The 21,216-nt window shown below is 42.5% G+C and overlaps 3 protein-coding genes across 13 annotated transcripts; 2 read left to right on the top strand and 1 right to left on the bottom strand.

Moving 5' to 3' along the window:
- Positions 1-7,486: 7,486 nt before the first annotated feature.
- Positions 7,487-8,751, top strand: LOC125509499 (zinc finger protein 8-like). Its single transcript, XM_048674480.1, has one exon. The coding sequence runs from the start codon at positions 7,702-7,704 to the stop codon at positions 8,605-8,607; it is 906 nt and encodes a 301-aa protein (XP_048530437.1). The 5' UTR covers positions 7,487-7,701; the 3' UTR covers positions 8,608-8,751.
- A 385-nt stretch (positions 8,752-9,136) lies between these two features.
- Positions 9,137-12,980, top strand: LOC125509502. The gene has a single exon (XM_048674483.1). It carries the CDS (start codon positions 12,379-12,381, stop codon positions 12,769-12,771), a length of 393 nt encoding a protein of 130 aa, XP_048530440.1. The 5' UTR covers positions 9,137-12,378; the 3' UTR covers positions 12,772-12,980.
- An 807-nt stretch (positions 12,981-13,787) lies between these two features.
- LOC125509500 lies at positions 13,788-17,384 on the bottom strand. Of its 11 annotated transcripts, none has more exons than XR_007284127.1 (6): positions 17,034-17,383; positions 16,144-16,298; positions 15,468-15,683; positions 15,257-15,376; positions 14,721-14,837; positions 13,788-14,354 (listed from the first exon to the last, which is right to left on the bottom strand). XR_007284127.1 is itself a non-coding variant. In XM_048674481.1 (3 exons), the coding sequence occupies exons 1-3, from the start codon at positions 17,137-17,139 to the stop codon at positions 15,469-15,471; spliced, it is 450 nt and encodes a 149-aa protein (XP_048530438.1). In that variant the 5' UTR covers positions 17,140-17,384; the 3' UTR covers positions 15,467-15,468. The 11 variants fall into 11 exon arrangements, 1 of the variants encoding a protein (XP_048530438.1); XR_007284121.1 differs by having other exon boundaries at positions 15,468-15,657; positions 16,144-16,753; positions 17,034-17,382; XR_007284123.1 differs by having other exon boundaries at positions 16,144-16,753; positions 17,034-17,382.
- Positions 17,385-21,216: the final 3,832 nt, after the last annotated feature.

A 21,216-nucleotide genomic window follows, 5' to 3' on the forward strand; every position in this document is an offset into this window, starting at 1 on the left:
CTCCCACCCTCGTGGGCATCCCGGGACTCTTCTGGCCCAACTCTTTTACTCCATGGCCTTCTTCTGGTCCAAAAATAAGCTCCGTCAAGTTTCAGGTCAATTGGACTCCGTTTGGTTTTTCTTTTCTGCGATACTCTAAAACAAGGAAAAACAGAAACTGGCACTGGGCTCTAGGTTAATAGGTTAGTCCCAAAAATCATATAAAATAGCATATAGATGCATATAAAACATCCAAGGTTGATAATGTAATAGCATGAATACTTCATAAATTATAGATATGTTGGAGACGTATCACCTACCGGGCCCGGGTAGCGTGATCGCATAACCTTCCCTAGTTGGAGGCCTCGGCAAGAGGCATGCAAATAGATCGAATTAGGGCCTCCCCATCCAGACAAGTGTGGTTGCACTGGTGAGCTCGATTCAGTGGCACCATGACTCGATCAACGGCTTTCTTAAGTTGGATTATAGTCCAGTTTAACTTGAAGGAAAAATGAGTCGAGTCATAGTATGCAATATGGTGCACGGGGTCATGATATCATGAACATAAGTAATGGAGGCATCACAACTAAATCATGGCATATAACATGAACTCTATTGTCCACAATAGCAACATGACATGAAATGAGTTTAATGCAACAAGTTTTACAAAGTAAATTATTTAAATAATGAAGCATATAATGAACTAAAATTCAAATGGAACCATTGCCATTGCAATGCCATCCTTGCATATGAATGTTTTGGCTTGCCTTAGTTCACAGGAGTGTCACACAACTCCTGGTATTCTCTCTCACAACTAGTTTCTTCTGAAAATAAATTTAAGTGCAAAAATAAAATGTCACATAAAGCATTTTATTTCACCAGAAATTCTTGAGAGCAAGGAAAATTCTCAAATTTTACAAGAAGAAACTTTAACTCAAGACAAAATTATAGCAAAAAGTTTCAACTCATTTGGACAAAATTTTGGTCAAAGTTCTGAATTTAAATGAATATACAAAAAATCCAGAGAAGACCACGTCAAAGGCGTATTTTGCCAGGGCGCCTCCACTTAGAAAACGATTCGGGATGGAAAGAGAGAATGACAGGTGGGCCCCCTATCAGGGTTAAATGTGTGTGTGAGAGAGAGAGAGAGCAGGGGCACGGCAGCTCTGTCGCTAGTGGTTCTCCGGCGAGGAGGCCAAGACGGTCACCGGCGAGGGTCGGGATAGACTCAGGTCAACGTGAGGATCACGTACATACCCGCAACATGGATGGAGGTGGACGGACGACGAGGCTAGGTCCTTCTCTAGAGACGACAGGCTGCGGAGCTCATCAGAGTTGGCGTTGCCGGCGATGATTTGACCAGTTGGCTGCACCTACGCGTTCAGGAGATCACCAAGAGCTCGCCTAAGGTAGTGGAGAAAGAAGAGGGCGACCAGAGCGAGTGGACAATCGAGGGGGATCTGCGGCTAACTCCAGCAAGGATCGGAGGCGGGAGGCCCTCCTGGCCTCGTCCCACTTGATGAAGATCGATTTGTGGCCAGTCAGAGAGGTTGGGATGGTTCGCGAGGCTCGGGATTGCTCTGTTTATAGGCGGAGGGGTTGTCGAGCACCGAGCACTACCGTGGAGACGTTGTCGGCATTCTGGTGAGGCGTGCGGCTCAGACACAGGTCGAGAATGAACAAGAGGAGCTGTAGACGCATGCAGGCACAGTGGAGCGCACTAAGTGAAGCGGGAGATGAACTTGCGCTCACTGTTCCGCCTGGATGCACCATGTCCGCGTCCGGCGTGCCGCCCGCCGGCGTCGGGGAGGGTCAGGAGCTGGACAGGTGGATGCGGGGGAGCTAGCTGAGTGGCGAGGACAAGCTGCGGTGGCGCGAGGAGGAAGATTGGGTGGTGGCTGAGGCCCCCGGTGTCCAGAGCGTGAGTTCTGCATGTCAAACACTTCAGTTTCGCATGGTCACCTCGTGCACTAGCATACGCGGTACTTTTGGGCTTTGCAGACCGTGTCTACGGTGTTGTCCTTTCAATACTGAGCCGCAATGCACCCTTGGCTTGCTACCTAGCTCAAAGGATGTGACAGAAGCTTGCTGCAAAGTTTTGAAACTTAGGCAGGAAGTGTAGCTCAAATGGCTTGGAGAAGAAGGCTGATTTTTGGTGGTTAAGCATCACTTAGGAAGGTTGCCATGTGGTAAAAATTTCAGCTCAAATGGGTAAAGGAAAATTGTACTTACTTCACAAACTGCCATTACTGACCAGAAGCAAAAACAATTTCCCTAGCTGAAAATTTACAAAGGACCATGGCATATTTTTGCATGGGGAGGTGAATCATGATCCAAAGTATTTTAGGAAATTTTATGAGAATTTTCCGAGCAACAAAAATGATGGTTGCTTCATAGCACACAGAGAGAAAAGGGCTTTTCTGAGAGAAAATGAATAAAATGCCATAGAGAAAAATTATGGCATGGCAAGAGAGTGAGAGACATGAGGTGTTGGGAGGGTTTAGGATGATAGGCACCACTTGGAAGAAAATCCAAAACATTTCCATGTGCCAAGTCCAAATGAATTGACAGAAAACTCAAATGCAAAGGAATTATTCAATAAAACCGAAGAAAAGAAGAAGAAAAAGGCAAAAACCAGGGTGTCACAAATATTCTTTTGCAGTGTGTTTATTGGGATCCGATGAATTGTGGGTTTATGATCAGAATATTCATGAGAAGTAATTGAGTCTTCTTTGTACTTTATTATGCACGATTGTTATAGCTTTGTATTTCTCTCTGATATATCCGTTTGGTTTGGCCAACTAGATTGATTTATCTACAGTGAGAGAGGTGCTTTGTGATGGGTTCAATCTTACGGTGCTCTATCCCAGTGACAGTAAGAGACAAGACACGTATTTGTATTATTGTCATTAACAATAAAATGATGGGGTTTATTCATATTAGTTGACTTTACTTTGTCTACATCATGTCGTCTTACTTAAGGCGTTACTTTGTTTTTATTAACTGAATACCCTAAATGCATCCTGGATATCGGTCGATGGGTGGAGTAATAGTAGTAGATGCAGACATGAGTCGATCTACTTGTCTCAGACGTGATGCATATATGCATGATCATTGCCTTGAATATCGTCATAACTATACGCTTTTATATCAATTGCCCAACAGTAATTTGTTTACCCACTGTATTGCATCTTCTCTCCACTTCGGAGAAAATCCCAACGCAGCTCACAAGTAGCAGGCCTCGTCGACTCCCGTTATTTATACGTTACTAAGCCCGGCACAATCCAAATCACACCATCTCCGCTCCCAAAGCCTCTCGACGGAGCAGAATCAGGAGATGACCGACATTGCCACCGGCTAGCAAGCCCGACATGCGAGACGGCCAGAGGCTGCCTTGCTGGCGAGCTCGATGGAGTTCAGCGACGAGGACGGGATGATGGACGAGGCGTCCGATGACGAGCCGGCACCACCGCCCGTGCTGATCCATGCCGGCTTCTTTTTGGAGCAGGCGCGGGTGAACAGGTGAACGACAACATTGCCGCGCCCATGGTGGTGTACGATCCAGACTTCCTGGATGAGAAGCGGGCATCGTAGATGTCCATCCGCATCGCCCGCGACATACACCATGAGCGATTGTGGTTGTGTGTCCTTCACGCGGAGAGGGAAACCCTGTTCGTGGAGATCAACGTGGAGGCGGAATGAAGAGGAGGCGCAGGCGCAAGACATCGTCAGCTTCACGTGGTCGCGCCGCCAGCATGATTCGTGCCTACCCGCAATGACCATGTGGTTGACCTATCCACCACAAGGCGGACTCTTGGCGAGGAAAAATAGAAGGTGGCACACAAACGCGGCCACGTCGGGTGTCCCATGTGGGCCGTGTTTATCGTCCTATTCTTCCTCTCCCACAGCTTCACTTACCGGGGCTCACGACCATTTAGCTTGCCGGACATGGCGAAGACCGGATGTGGAACAGAGACGTCTCCACGTCGGCGAAGACAGGATGTGGAACATACACCTCCATGCCGGTGAAGATTTTAGACCAGGTTAAAAAAGTGCCATCCGCTTTTTTTTAGTTAAAATATGTGAAAATATAATAAATTTGGTCTGGCTTAAATGAAAATTATCATGTTTGTATGAAAATCATCTAGTTTATTTAAATTCACTTTGAAATGTACGCGGACACATTTGGATGATTGACGGATGATTGACTTCCGTATCACTGACCACAAACAAATACACATCGTCCGTTTTAGAAGCCCTCATTGGAGATGCCCTAGCCGTAACAATTTGACAATTCACTGCACTCCAATCAAACCATGGACTGATAACGGATACACTTGGTATGGATGTAGCGTCTGCATCCTGCTGCCGCTATTAGGTATAGGTACCTATGGATGGTATTTAGTATGTTAGTTGTCGGTCGTCGGGGTAGCTACATACACATGCGTCCAACCTGCTGTGTGATGCAGCAGTTCTTGCTGACAATTTGCACGCGCATGATAACTACGCATACCAAGGTTTTAAATACCACGATTCATTATCATGCTGTGCTCCCCAACCCTTAACACATGCACAACTCTATGTCAGCTTTCAATACAAGTCCAGTGGAGATAACCGATCCAGTTGTAGTTTTGCTTGTGTTCCCAGACATCACTAACGTAGAGTGAAATCCTGTATTCCTTCACCTAACTATTTCTTGTATTCATACAGCACTGTCACATAGTAGTAAGTCACATGTGTTTGCCACTTCATTTTATTTTCATTCTCACAATTATCCACAGCATCAACCTGCCATCTCATGCATGTAGGCGCTACACATTGATTGTTGTGATTCAGATTAAAGGGTGAAATAGGGAGTGGAGAAAATTCGTGAAAAAAAAGAGGGAGTGGAGAAGGCAGAACATGCATAAAATTATTGGTTGGATGATTCATCTATCGCTAAATATTGAACCAATCTTTTTTTACAAGAGAATTTGGAGATGGGTCTAAAAAATGGAAAATATGAAGTATTAATCTGACTTGGGACAATCAATATTTTCATCAAATGCTTGAATTCAACTTATTGCCAAATCCTTCGAACCATTACGTTGCTAACTGAACACAATTTTTGTTTGGGGTGCAGAAATATTCCATAGCTACAAGTCTATGAGTTTTCCCGTAGGAATTCGTGAGGAATCATCTTGTTATAAGGTGGAGATTAAGAAGCTATAAGATGATATTGCATATGAATTAACATAACTAGATGATACCCCACATGTTGATGCCGATATTTGTTACAATATATGTTAATGAGATTTGGTTATTTGGAATGTCAATATTTAAATTAATACTATAAGAACTGAAACTAAAAATATACATGTTTTTATATTCAATTATTGTATAGTTTTAAAATATTGTTTATTATAAGTAGCATATATTTCATGCATGGTTGCATGTTCAGGTGAGCCTTTTACCATACATGGTTGCATGCTGAGGTTGCATTGCTTGCATTAAAAAAATGGGTTAGTGGAGATCACCTATTAAGTTATATATAGCCATATAGGAATTACTTTATGTCATTTTAGAATCTGAGAATCTCCATGTTCGGAGTTCATATGATTTTCTTCCTCACCAACATTAAAAAGTTTAACTTGCCAAGTGAGATTAGACCTTACAACCACTCATTAACCCTTTATTTCCTTTTTTTCACTTAATTAGATGGACTCACTGTTTAGTATGACAATGGTGGTTATTCCAAGTACGGAATGACACATTGCCATATAGAATTTTTCGCAAGGACTTTTTTGAGGTGTCAAGCCAAGTGCAGCACAGATGTGCGTGCGCGCCCACATCCACACACACCCACACCCACCCACATACACACACGCGCACGCACGCATTCACTCACTCACTCACACAATGCTCAGTGAAGATTGGACTCGTGGAGCATGGGAGTTATGACAAAATCGCCACAGACAATGCACTATGATAAAACATATATGGCCTCATACTAGGAAAAATGTGCCTCCGGATCAAGGGGTGATTCCTAAAAGGTTTAGGGGTCCAAGCAACTCACTAGCCGCCCGACACCGATGGTTGGTTATTCCAGTAGTGATTCTTCAAAAAAAAATGTCACAGCATGCGTATCTTATATTATAGATAGAAAAATGGGACAGAGCCCGGTCCACTGTAATGGTTCTGCACCATGATGAAATATTTCTGCCCCCCAAACACAAATTGAATTCTCGTGTGTTAAAAGGACACAATTAAGTGCTTTTTTCAATGAAATGGTCCAGCAACACCTACTATTTCAAGTACCACTTGGTGATTGAATTGTTCTAACACACGAGATGATATAAATACTGCTAAACAATGCAAGAGAGTTAATACATCAGTTTCAATGTCAAAGGTTTCAATGCCAAAGTGTTTTTCCCCAAGGATTTTTGTGTTTATTTCATATGAATTTTAGAATTCACTCGAACCTCTTGAAGGGGATCATTTGTTTCTCCCGTAATGCAAGCAAACAAACGAAAATAATGAAGGATCCAAATGGGCATGACATTGCAATTCCTTGCTTCTCCTATTCGTCTGTATTTAGAATCCTATAAATCAAAGAGCCCTACCCCCCCCCCCCACACACACACACACAAAAAAAAACTTTTACTTCCAAAATATGCGGAAAGTTGATGGAAACCATAACTCTCTAGTTTTTTTCACAAAAATATAAAACATTGGTACAAGTTCCAATTTTTTGGGGGGCGAGGGGAGCATAATTTATTTTAAATTTTAAATATGAAGGAAATATTTTTTGATATTTTAATTGATGCAAATATTTATAATTTTGAAGCTTTAAAAGGAACTTCTTTTTATATTCTGGTTTTTGAATGACCAATGTGAGACACATATAGGTGACAAGTTTCTAAGACCAGTATAAATGGCTAAAGCCAGTTAGGGATGGTTTCATGTTAGTATTTTACCCAAATTTTAGGTGATGTGGCAGGACTTGTCCACTTTTAAAATTCTCGACAATAATATGTACACTCACTCGAAAGTTGAGGGTTAAAACAAACACTCGTCCTAAGAGGACGTTGGTTTGGTTGAACTAGTTGAAAAGTTGACTAGAAAATGGGGGTGCATCTTAGCAAAGCTAGTTTATCCGAAGGAGGATAAGGTGAGATCACGCGGTGGCTTGAGACAAATTCAAAATTTAAATTTGGATGATTTGTGCCTTAAGTAGTAGTTTTATTTATTTATCACCCGCTTCTTTTTCTGGCAAATAATGCATTTGCATCATGATGCATCATATTCAGATCGGTTTTTAGATTGATGCATCACATAAATACAGACCCGCCACGAAAACGACAACAAATATTTATTCGAGCATAGCATGGAAATAGAGATATTACATAAGATGCACATAACATGGTTCAACCAATAGCACATTTCCAGTGTGACCAACAACACAGAAACATTAAACAGTTTCGTTGTCAACCCTACCTCAAAACTGGTCCCGTCCCACCCCACCCGAAGTTAACCCCTCCAACTAGATGGCCCATACATCAACGCGCCTAGCTAGCTCCCTAGCTCCATCGATCCCAACATATTACCATCGCGCAACAGTATAGGAAGACCAAGAGAAGAATCCCCTGTAGCTGCAGCGCTACCTAGCGCCCCCTCCATCCCTAGCGCACGACGACACTGCTTACCCTAGCTAGGAGGAGAGAGGCCAGCTCGCGCTCTCCCATGGCCATGAGCGAGCAAGATGGGCAGCACACCACGAACAGCCTTCCCGGGGACGCGGCGAACGGCGCCGTCGACATCGACTCCTTCTCGCAGCTCCCGTTCGTGCGGCCCAAGCCGCCCCCGGCGATGGAGGCCGGCGGGTCGAGCCCCACGTCCTCCATCCGCCTCTTCGGCTTCGACTTCCCGCCCGACGGGGCGGCGTCCTCCGTCACCGACGGCGATGCTGCCGCTGTCAGCTCCACCGCTCCCGGCCAGGCGGCGGCGGCGGCATCGGCGTCGGCCGGTGCAAGTGGCGGCAGCGGCGGCCGCAAGTTCGAGTGCCACTACTGCTGCCGGAACTTCCCGACGTCGCAGGCGCTGGGGGGACATCAGAACGCGCACAAGAGGGAGCGGCAGCACGCGAAGCGCGCGCAGTTCCAGAGCGCCATGGCCATGCAAGGCCACTACCCGGCGCACGCGTACCCCGCCTTCGGCAGCGGCTACCACCACCGCTTCGTGGCCGGGCCGCCGCACATGGGCCGCTACGAGCCGCCGCCGCACTACCCCTCGTGGTCCAACCACCACCACCTGGCGCCCACCATGCCAGCGGCGGCGCCCAGGTACTACGGCAGCGGCCCCGGCTCCGTGTCCCAGCCGATCAACGGCAGCCCGGTGCCGGCGTCGGCGCTCTGGCGCGTCCCGGGCGTCAGCGTGGCGACACCAGCAGCGCCGCGGCAAGAGCGGCCAACGCCCTTGGCTCTTGCCGGGCGTGACGACATGGCGGTGGCGTGGGAAAGAAGAGGACAAGCAGCTGGCTCGGCGTCGTCGGCGTCATCGGCGTCGTCGTCTTCGCAGCATGAGGCCGCGCGCCACGGGGGAGAAGCCGCCGAGAACAGGGCAAACGTGAGCCTGGATCTCACCCTGTAATTCTCCAAGAACGGCGCGGTTAACTAATTAGCGGGCTCGTGAAGCCTAAGAACGAAGGTTAATTCTCTTTTTTTTTTCCCTCTAGCTCGTGAATTCGTTTAGCTCGATCGATCAGCGGAGAGATTCTTTTTCCTTGGGTGTCAATTTTTTGCAGTGTTTTTCTTTCTCCTACTAGAGTACCCACTCATTCGTCCTGCTCTTCTCGCATCGCTTTAGATTGCTTTGTAAGGAAAAACGGAGGGGAAATAAATGGAACGAAAGGGAAAACGGGGAGTGTTGTCATTTTCATATCCTTATTAAGCACATTTTCCAGCCATTTTTAATCCTCCTCTACTAATTTCACATCGATAGGTATATATGGGCCGATGCATATGTCTGTCCTAGCACTAATTTTCTGGTGCGTCTGTCTGTCCATTCAAACCAAAAGTTGCCCTTTCTTCCTCTAGGGACTTGTCTCCATCCTCGAAATGCTATTCAGTTTTTGCCACTTTAGCTGACAGTTATCCTTATCATTTGCTTTTTGGAGTAGCGCCAGCATGCAGCACCTAGCGGTTGCTGACAGCATTTACTCCGAGGTTTTGCCCAAAGACGCAAGGCCGGCCTAACGAATGTCCATGCGCTGCTTGCCACTTGAATGATTCCTGCCTGCAAATTGACCGTGCATGCATTTCCCAGCTACCGAATTGATTGTCTCCACAGTGTCGAACTGTTATTCTCGGGCATCCGAAAGTGGGTGCTCCTTGGATTCAAGATTTAGGATCCATCTGTGGATTCTACCTCCTTTTGGCAACATAATGCAGACTAGCGTGTGTTGCCCACGGAAACTGTGCTGGGCAGTGATGCATGTGCACAAATCTGAAGGGGCACTCGCAACATGCACAGCAGTAACAGCACCTGCCCATGCACATCGTCTATGCGTGCATCCGCGCGTGAATGTGACATGCGCATCCACCAGTCCTTGTGTTTGCTTAATCTATTCGCTATGACATTCACACACACATAAAATTTTAAAAAAACATCACATATACAAATGACTCAAGTGTGTTTTTAGATTTCAACTTTTGTGAAAATCGTATTTCGTTTGTGAGCAGCAGAAAATAACAGATCGAAACACTCTTACATGCAAGGATAATGAACTTTTTTCCTTCACCAAGACCACAAATAAATTATTTTTCCACATACTTTTCCTGGTACATGCCGAACTCAATACAGTACATATATTTTCACGCTCCCAATGGCGGAAAATCCACTTCCCTGCCTTATCACTTATTTTGTTTTCTGTGACTTATTTAACCTCACTTGCATACAAAACTAGAATTCTTATATTTCAATATGGAGTACATGCGGATGTATATAGGCATATGTTAGCGTATAGATTTTTACTCATTTTGCTTCGTATGTAGTTTTTATTGGAATCTCTAAAAGGGCTTATATTTAGGGACAGGGGGAGTAGTAGGTAATGGAAAGAGACACATAAATGACACCACCATTTTTGTTCGCATAATTTAGAGACGAATGATGAATACTAGGAACTAGCAACGAATGAATAACAAAAAAAAAACATACACTACATTGGTGTAAAGAATCAAAAACTATATTTTGGAATCTCAGCCAATTTTAAAAAAAGATCTAAATGTATATATGTAGAATTCCGGATGTATGATATGTACATACAAAATATATTGATACGCATTTTCAATATGTGATCCAGAAATAGAGTTACCATTCATGTTGGTGCACAGAATTTTCTTCTATATGTAGCTTCAAAATTAATATATTTCTAATGAAATTTTGAAAATGAAGGATAAACCTATATATATTGTTGGAAAACCATTTGGATTTTTGTGAAAAAAACAAATATGATTTCCACACTCATGGAAAACTATATGTATTTTATTAAATATAATACGGGGCTATGGGGAGCCCGGGAGGAAAATTAGGACACTAGGAATTAACGGACATCGATGTTCATAGATGAAATGTCACATTTCTATTTGCCCAAAACAAACATCAATGATGTGACATGACTGCTAAATTAGGTACCGTATGGAACATAAAAAAAATCTCCAGCTTCAAAATTATCATCCAACATATTGTATTTGTTATTTAAAAAAATTGTATGTATGGTTGATTATGGTACCACATTTTTTAATGGGTTTGGCTATATACTTTCAACAGAAGATATTTAAATTGTGCTCTCACTAAGAGAAAAATAAAAGATATATCCAACAATGTAATTTTTTTTATCTTCATTTAGGTGCATTTACTTTAGTTATCTAAAATAAATTTATTTTACAAAAAAATCAGTATCAAGAGAGTATATTCATCTCATGACCGCATCAATTTAACAAGACAAAAGTACACAAGCAAACATAGTTTAACCATAAGTGAAAATGTATGAATCATAGGTGGGGCCACAATTAGAAACAAGATTGTCATACATGCTAGGTAAACACCTGTGGCTACTGAATCATAGGTAAGTCCCTAGAGAACAAAACAAAACCGATGAAAACCATGGAAAAAACCAAAACCTAAGAAAAATGAATACAAAAAGACAGAAAATGAAAAATCTTGTGAAAAAGAAAAATAAACAAAGAAAAAAGAAATAAAGGGAAAACGGAGAAAAGCCGCTGAAAAAAACGAGGAAAAACAACAACAAGAAAACCCCCGAAAAACTAGTGGAAGACCGGTTCTGTTTCTGCATCTAGGACGCGACCTACTAGCATGATCCTTCAGGCGAGTCTTCCTTGGGGCTCGCTTTAGGCGAGATATAGCCTTTGCGTTATTCTTCGTCATGAATGAGTCTTGGCCTGCTCTATCTGCGTGGGCTGAGTTTACTCTGAGAAGATGCCGGTTCCTCTGATTTTCATCTCCTTGAAACGAATCCCCTCCCAAAAAAAATCTCCCTGAAACGAATCAGCAGTTATGCACCATCCCTCAAAAAAAAAACAATGCAGCAGCACTCGCAAGCATAGCTTCAGTCGATCAGATCATGTCCGAAACACAAGTGCAAAAAAGGGATGCGAGAGAGATAACTTGCATGCCACACGTGAGCATCACGCAGGGACCAGGACAGTGGTCGATCCGTACGTACGTGTTGCCCGTATAGTAATACCAAATACAAATACTATAGCGCTGCAGTGGACTGTCCTAGATCTTGTTATCTTTCGCCATGGCCAGTGATATCATACACACGAACACGACTAGAAGACACACCTGCCGTGTTGCATCCACTTAAGATGGGCTTTCTTAACCACCAACGACGCGGACGCCGCAGATCTCGCCAGAGCCGAAGGGGACACCGGCTCAGATAACAAATGTGCAGATCCCGTCGACGCTGCTGCACCGGCCAGCGCACCCTCCGCCCCCACGGCGCACGCTCCCCCCACTGCGCCCACCGTCACCGACCGGTGGCCCCCGCGCTGCACGGGCGCGCTTTACTTAGCCCCGACGCGCCGGGGATCGGGCTAAGCAAAGCGCTCGCGCCGCGGAGCCCACGTGCGTGCGTGCGTGCGTGCCGACATGCCGTGTCAGCCGCCCCACGGCCGGCCGGCCCGCCGGAACGTGCTCCGCGCCGGGGCGGCCGCTCCGATTGGCCGGCGCGCTCGCCACGTGTCGCCCCGGGCTCGTGTATAAATAAGCGCCCGCTCGATCGTCCACTCCCCAACTCTCTCCATCGGTGGCGACCGTCGAATCCCTGAAAAACCACCTGCAAAATCATCACCTCGGTTCCATCGATCAAGAAGCCGTGGTAGGCGAGGCCAGTGACCTATGGGGAACGCGTACGGCAACGGCGGCTCGTCGACGGGCCACCTGCGGGCGCCGGAGCTGCCGCTGCACCTGTGCTTCTTCCTGCTCGTGCTGTTCGTCTTCCTCGGCTTCTCCTGGTACATGAGCTACGAGTCGGTGGCGGAGACCTTCGCCGACCAGGGCAAGCTCCTGCTCATGGTGTCGCCGCTCGCGCTGCTCCTCGCGGTGCGGCTGCTGTCGAGCGGCGACGGCGACGGGCGGCGCGTCGACCAGCTGATGTCCATGTCGATGCCGGAGAGGGACTCCATCCACCGCGCCGGGGGGTCGCCGTGGGGCGTCGGGCTCCTGCTCGTGCTGCTCATCGTCATGGTCTCCTACCAGTCCAACTTCCGGGAGAAGTGGTTCGCGCTCTAGTCATCGGGTGACGATTGATGGATATCGATCTCCATCGGAACCGGGATCGGGATCGGGATGTCGCGGAGCATGTTTTTTCCATTAGCAAATGTCAAGAATCATGTGTACTACGCAGGTAACCCGAGATATATATGTCGTCGCGCGAGAACCTTGTAAAGATTTGCTGATTATTGGAATGGAAACAAAACAAATGTCTTGTTTCTTCTTTTCATCCTGTCGTTCAAATTACTCGTCATGATTTTAATTTAATATGAGTGAATCTACACTCCAAGATACATCTATATATATTCGCGTATGTGGTTCAATGATTGTGAATCACAAGTGTTCAATGATGCGTATATACTACAGAAAGTGTTGTTCTAATCCCGAGCTCACATGAACTCCGGTGAACAGCAAAATCAAAAAAAAATGGCAAGAAATTTCAAATATCCCTAAAAAAATTGTGTGAAACATTGACAAATGTTTAATAGCATGCAAAATTTCAACACCAGATGACATTTGTGGAAAATCTAGCAAAAAAAACCTAAACCGATGCTCCAAAATGTGTTTGAAAATAACATTTTGGAGCATCAATTTTGTTTTTTGTTTTTGCCAGATTTTCTATGAATGTCATTTGGTGTTGAAATTTTGTAAGCCATTTAAACATTTGTCAATGTTTCAGACAAAAAAATGGAATTTTTTGAAACCGTCCGATGAACTCATTCAACGTTGTCAAGTGTTCAGTCGTTCCACCGCCGCTGCTCTGCAGCCTTTTTACCACTCCACCTTGAGCGTCCTGGCCGATCCAACACTAAACATGTTGTTGCTATGAAGAACTACTTGGGCGCCCTCTAATTCACAGATGCGGCGTAGCTTCGATCGCTAGTAAGATGAGCACATCAAACATTTTAATTGGGTGTGCACAATGATGTTTTTTAAAGAAGTTTAATTACCTTGAAGGAGCAAAACCTAGTGCTATGTTAGGAAGCAGTCGAGGGAGGTTTAGTTGCAAGCAATAGCCAAGCGAGTCGCCTCGGTACCCTCTCCAAACTACTTTTCCTCAATGTTAGTCCGAGACGAACTAGGCTCATCGACCATGACCATGAAGCTCCCCCAAACGAGACATGAAACGAGACAAAAAGCTACACTTGTGAAAAGAGAGCACATAGCAAATCAAAATCAGATGCCCGTATGACCTTGTCCATGAGGCTCAGGTCAAAAAGCTCGATCAACACGGGGGTGGGCGTCCTCATGTCGGCAGTACCATTGGCTGTGTGGCGCTGGTTGGACATCGGCAAAGAGCCTTGGGGATCAGCCAGAACATGGCATGGACGGTGGCGTCAGTCCCGCATCATGAGAGAGTTGTTGTTCTCAGGGAGAGGACCAAGGTACTGCCTCTGGATTCTTGTGTGAGCGTCACCGACAGACACGGCGGCGGCAGTGGCGGTTCTTGCATCCGAGTCTCCAGTGGTGAGGCCGGAGAGGTGGAAGGGTCCGAAGAGGCTTCCATCATTTGAAGTGCCCAACGGGAAAAGTCATTCAAGGCACAGTATGTCCAAATCAACCCAATCATTGCAATAATCGAGTTCAATGTGGGAATATACCTGCAGTTTTATAGAAGAATGAAATAGCCAAATACAAATGACCAAAAATCTCAAATTATCCATATGTATGTTCTTGAAACACATGACCTGAACAAGAAATTTAAGCCCACCTCACACGGAGTAACATGCAGTGGAGTAACCAATCTATATTCATAAGTACTGGGCAGCAAAGAGCAAACTGTATTAACATTATTCCAAAAGCTATTATTGGTGGATACACCTAAAATCTCACCAGGCATCATTTTTTTAGTTTATGAACATAAATTAAACACCTCACATTAATCTTGCCAAGCAAAGAGCAAATTCAAAGCATAAGTGGGGAGGCAAGGTAATAGAGACACAAAGAGACAGTGCAGAAGCTAATACCTGTGTAGGGGTAGGAGCCACATCATCGAGCCCATCCTCGGCTAGCAGGAGGGGATATACCCAGCCACTGCAGCATGATCGCGGTCGCCATGCTTGCTTGCATGGTACCTCCAGCACCTGCCATATGTATAAAGATTAATTCAGCTATAAACATGTCAGAACTCCTGATGTGGTTAGATATATGTAGATAAGACTGTTGGGATGAACAAACTAATTAATCTGTAGAGAATACTGAGAGCATGAGCTGACATAGATCAATTCAGTAAGAGTTGTCTACATAGCAATCTGGCCGGGATAATTTAGAGAGGGGTTATCAGTTATTATTATGAAATATACGGAGTAGACAATATCAGGAAATTAAGATCAACCTTCGGAACAAAAAGTTCAGGCAGGTGGTGGTAAAATATGGTACAATATAATTCTAGAAGCAGTACGCACATATTTCTTCAAGAAAATTTTACAGAAAAGAACAATTCTGAATATAAACCTAGAACCACTACCATAAATGAGAACTATCTGAAAAAGATGTTAAATACCTATTTTTGTCGCTATGAAATTTCAGCTCCTTTGTGTTGGCCAGCCAATAGCTTTGGTTACAGAAATGGCAAAAGGAATAAGTTGGGATTTCTCATCTATTTGCATTTTCGCTTTTTTTCCTACATAGGTCACAATATACAATGTTCAGTTTATACCCATGCATTGATGAAATAATGAAGGAAATGAAATATTGAAGAAAATGGTACATACTTCATCCCAGAATTTTCCTTGTGCCGGTCCTGGATACATAGGAGCCTTCAGGCAAAGAAGAGTGAATCTGCACGAAGCAGTCCATCCTGAGTAGGGAGAGGCCGTATCGTATAAGCAGCACGAGCGAGTTTGCAAGGTCATGAGGCTTGCAGCGCAGGCAAGAGCTCCCCGACAGCGGCAGGCGTGGCGTCTATAACTTGCAAAAATTTGTCATGTCTAAACAAAAACCTAAATCAAACATGTGGGCGAAGAAATTTAAGTAGCTCAGAATGCTAATCAGGGGATAAAGCCTAATTTGAGATGAAATTGATTAGGAGAAGAGAAGGAATGTGCAGATTGTGTAGTTCTACAAATGTGAACAAATCAGAAGCTACTTTAGGAAAATATGATGAAATAATATACTTCCATATTGCTATACAAAAGCAAATTCAAACTCTGATAGACTATCAACTTGAAAAGAATTAATCATGGCCAGCTCTAGTTTCAAAACATAGAAAGTATGGTTTATTGTTCTCCCAAATTTACTTTGGAGAACGTCCAACCAAACATAGAAATATCAAATGGATGCAACTTAGCAGGATCTATTTCTTTTTCAATCAGTTTTGGGTGCTTTTTTAGACAACCAGTAAATCTCTAGGCGACAGAAATATTTTGTGTACTATTGGCTTCTGCATACCTTTTCGACAGAGAAATTGCAACAGTGTAGTGTGATTTTTGGGTCAACAAATATATTTCCCTTTACACATCTGAGATAAACCATGGCTCTTGCCATGAAATTTCTCACCCCGTCAACTATTAAAATCATGAAATGGAGAACCTGCGACTGCATGACTGGAAAGACATAAGCGATATATAAAAATTAAGCTCAATGAATGTGAAGTTTGGAACTCCAAGACACATACGAGAACTCTGCAACCAATTATTCAGAAGCTTCATATCATGCTACGTGAGATACCCAACAGAAGGAAACTACATATCAGAATTATGATATTATTCGATAAATCTACACATACAAAAAGATTTCACATTATATAGATCATTAGAAGTGTTTTTTATTCAGTACTTTGTGTCACCAACTTATCTTTATTGTTCTCTGTCAGGAAACAAGCTTCACCTTGTACCACAGATGCATATTAGATAGATATGTAGCCTGCTATTTCAATACAATGTTTAGTGGATCTATATACAAATACTTATTGTCCCAGCATCAGGTTTAATTCTTATTTCATCTCGCCACCATCAGCCAACACAAAAGGGCCAGCAATCAAATACATCAATCGGCTAACCTGCAGGACAGTAAGAGAAACTTCATAAACATCCCATCCTATAACTGACAAAATCTACACACAAACGAATTCACATCAGCCTCTCGATTTCATCTCTTGCAATATATGAAACACGAATCCTGTCACTACAGAGCGTAGCAATCCAGAACAACCTCCTAAATGTTCCAGATCCAAAATCCAAACAGATGCCAGATCGACGCAGGCAGAGTGGAACCGTCGAACCAGGCAACCAAAACAGAGCCTTGATTGGACCCAACGGCAAGCAAGCAACGAAACGAACCTGAGATAGCAATGGAGGTGATGGAACTCATCGAAGCTAAAGCTGTTGTCGCGGCCATCCACCTCCTTCTGCTGCAGCTCCGACTCCACCTCCACGGCGCCCGCATCGGAGCCGCAGCCGCAACCACCCTTTGTGTGTGCACCGGCTTGCCCACCTCGTCGAGGCACAGAAGAATAAGAGAGGGAAGTAGGAGAAGACGATGGGTTGGATGCCGCAAGAGGAGGAGGCGGAGCCGCGGAGGAGAGCCGAAAGGAGAGGTTGCGTGCAGGGATGAGGCGGCGATCGCGCTAACCCTAGCCGCCACTCAGGGAAGAGAAAATGGGAGATGGGGAAAATGAGGGGATCGATGGCTGGACGCGTTTTTAACCTTTTCCCTTCGTCTTCGTCACAGTAAAAGACACGTGGCATAGCCCTTCGTGCGCCTTTGTAGCGACTGTTAAAGGGTTGTATTATTCAAGAGTGAATGGGTTTAGGGGTCATTGACAAATGACCAATGTTATCCTTGAGATTATAAAATCGCAGGAAAGGTCATTTTTGGTAAATGAGTCCATGGTCGAATAGGAAAGAGGTAGTGAGACAATAGACTAGCTGGACCAATCCCTCTTACCCCATCCACTATGGTGGGCTTATCTTTTCGGGGTTAAATTTTATTGGGGTTCTTCCCACCTTCTTGCATGTATGACCTATCTTTTTTCACCTTGTTGGTTTGTTGACCATCAGAATTTGACTTGTGCAAATTTCGTCTTAGCTTAGTAATTTACTTAGAGTGTGCTTTGCCAGAATAAGTGTTTTTTATAGAAAGACTATAAGGGAGTGGAAAATACACATGAGCTCTCGGGTGCTCCGCACCCCTATACGAAAAATATTCGTAAAAAGTTCCCAAAAAATCAAAAAAAAATCTAAAATTTCGGGATGTCAAACCTAGTTTCCCAATCTACTTTCGTGTGAAATTTCGTGAAAAAATACCAAAAAATGTATCCGTGGCGAAGGAATTACTGCCCGGAAAAAAATGTACCCAAAATTTTTGTCTTTTTTGCCGCGAATACGTTTCCTGGTATTTTTTCACCAAATTTCAGACGGAAGTATATCGGGAACCCATGTTTGATATCCCAAAATCCCAGGTTTTTTTTTCAAATTTCTCAGTATTTTTTTCTTGATATTGTACGTATAGGGGTGCGGACCACCCGAGAGCTCTAAATCAGTCCCCTACACTATAATTAGTGCAACAAAGCCAAATTGTAAGCACCATGCCCTGAACCTTGGCAGGTGGGAAGGCATTAGCCCTTTCCACCACTAGGCTATACCAGAATAATTGGTCCGTCGTGATCATTAATAATTCGACTCATATGGATATTCCGCAGTAGAATTTCATATCAGAAGACGATGTTGCAGTGGCTATTACTATGATGTGGTCCATACAGATCAGTCCTAGTATTGTGTATGGTAAGGAGAAATTTCAACCTAAAAGGTCCTTGGAGTTCATCGTAAAACTAGTGGTGGCTTTGTAATTGACACTGCTAGAACAATGGTGTTTTCTTGGAAACAATCCCAGAAATCTCCTCCGGCATGCTGGTTTCTCATCAACACATATTTGTGAGGGGTTCTCGTCAACACATATGGCTCTTTTGATTCCCAATCATGAAAAATTGGTCATGGGTTTGTTATACGTGATGATTGGGGAGGCTTTTGTCGCAGTTAGATGTGTTCCTCGAGTTATCTTGAAATTCCCCAAATATAGCTTGGTATGTTGCTAATTGGTATGTACTCCCTAGAATTATTGGGGCATGGCTATGTCTTGATTTATGCAAGATAGTAGGTCACATCGACTATAGGGAGACAGTAGTGGTCCGGTCCAGTAACCATGTGGGTTCGTTATGCTGATGCCATGCATGTTTTTTTATTTTTTCCTTTTGTTTATATTTTGAAAATATTAAATAAATATTACAAGAAATAGTTTTTAAAGTGTTCATCATGCATTTAAAAAATATTCATGCAGTATAAAAAATCTTCGCTCAAATTTTAGACAAAATGTGTGTACCATTCAGAAGACGTATGTGACATTTTAAAATTGCTTGCGCGTGTCATAAAATGTACGTGATAATTTACAAAAATGTTATACAATATAAGGAATATTCATCTAATTCAAAAATAATGTTTCATATCGTTATAAAAACGTATGCTACATTTTGAAAACTGTTAACGCATTCTAAAATATATTTGTGCTATTTTTGGAAAAAGTTATAATAATGTAGAAAAATGCCGCATAGATTAAAAACAATGTTTCGTATCATAAAAAAATGTTTCAACATGTATTTCAAACAAAATTAGCAAGTATTCGAAAAAATGTTCAAAGACATGTATTTGAAGAAATGCTAATCACATACATATTGGAGAAATGTTAAAGGTGTAAAAATATATATATAATGTAAATTGTGTATGCTTTTTTTAGATATTTATTGGTTTATAATATAAATTGGGGGCAATCCTTTTTCATCCGAAAAAGTAGACGGCAAAACAAATATTCTAGAAAATATTAATCATCTATTTGAAAAATGTTAAAGATACATAGTTCCTAATGTATAGTAAAACTTGCAGCATGTATAAAACAATTAGACATGTGTTAAAAAGAAATAAAATGAAAAAAAAACTACGTGACAGCTTATTGAGAGATGCATATGTACACTTGGTTGATTAACATTGGGCATGTCTTTGTCATTACAACCGTCCAGTTTAAAACCCAAGTCCATCACATGGGCCTCGAACCGATAGGATTGGCGGACATGATTCTGTTTTTTTAATCATGAAAGCCCTTTATGAGTGTGAGGCGACTATATCCCGCATTAAGCGAGACGGAAGGATCTTGCATCGAGTTTTCTATAGTAACGAGCAAGCCCCATAGCGGGCACTAAAAGATTGTCGGTCGGCTATATCTCGTAATAAGCAAGACGGAAGGATCACTCGCGTTGAGCACTACAGTAATGGGCCAGCCCAATAGCGGGCACTTGAACCTTCGTCTCCTGGTTGATTGCATAGGCTCTTGGCTTGACTCGCGTTTGTGATGAACTAGTAGGGCGGAGCTACTTAAGTCGAACAGTGGGGTTTCCACTGTTTCTTCTCCGTTTTTGTGTAGTTTTTTTGTTTTGCATTTTGACCGGTTTTCATTGTTTTTTCTTTTTTATTGTTTTTCTTTTGTTTTCTTTATTTCTTTCTTGGTTTTCATTGGTGTTTTCTTTCTTTTCCTTTTTCTTCGGTTTTGTTTCTTTCTTTCACGTTTTATCTATTTTTTGTTTCCTTTTTTCGTCTTCTTCCTTTTTAATTAAGTTTTCTTATTTCTTCTCTGGTTTTTGTTTTTATTTCAGTTTTTCTTTGTTTCTTTTGATTTCATTCTAAATTTTTTGTATATGTCAAGAACATTTTTCTAATACACATTTGACATTTTTTCCATTATAAATCTAAAATATTTTCTGAATACATGGTCAATAGTTTTTCTATACACATTCTAAAAAAATTAATGCTTGATTAACATTTTTCAAAGACAAGTTTAACATTCTTTGAATACATGGACAACATTTTTGCTATAAATATTTAGCATTTTTCAAAGATAAGTTTAACAGTTTTTGAATGCATGGTCAACATTTTTTCTATACACATTAGCATTTTTCATATACAAGTTTAACATTTTTTGAATACATGGTTAAAAAATTCTATACACATTTAGCATTTTTTAAAGACAAGTTTAACATTTTTTGAATACAGGGTCAACATTTTTCTATACACATTTTACATTTTTCAAAGAAAAGCTTAACATTCTTTGAATGCATGGTCAACATGTTTTCTATACGCATTTAACATTTTTCAAAGACAAGTTTAATCTTTTTAATACATGGTCAATATTTATTATATACACATTTAATATTTATAAGTACAAGTTTAACATTTTTGTAATACATGGTCAACATTTTATATATCCACATTTAACATTTTTAAAACAAGTTTACATTTTTAAACACTTGTTCAACATTTTTTAAATGCTTGGTTTAACATTTTTTTAAGTATATGTTCAACATTTTTTCAGTATATGTTCAACATTTCTTCTATACACATTTCGTGTTGTATATTTTTTGTATACATGACAAACATTTTTTTCTATACACATTTAATATTTTTTAAATGCTTGATTAAC

Source organism: Triticum urartu, chromosome 5 (assembly GCF_003073215.2).
Source record: "Triticum urartu cultivar G1812 chromosome 5, Tu2.1, whole genome shotgun sequence".
NCBI classification, from domain to species: Eukaryota; Viridiplantae; Streptophyta; class Magnoliopsida; order Poales; family Poaceae; genus Triticum; species Triticum urartu.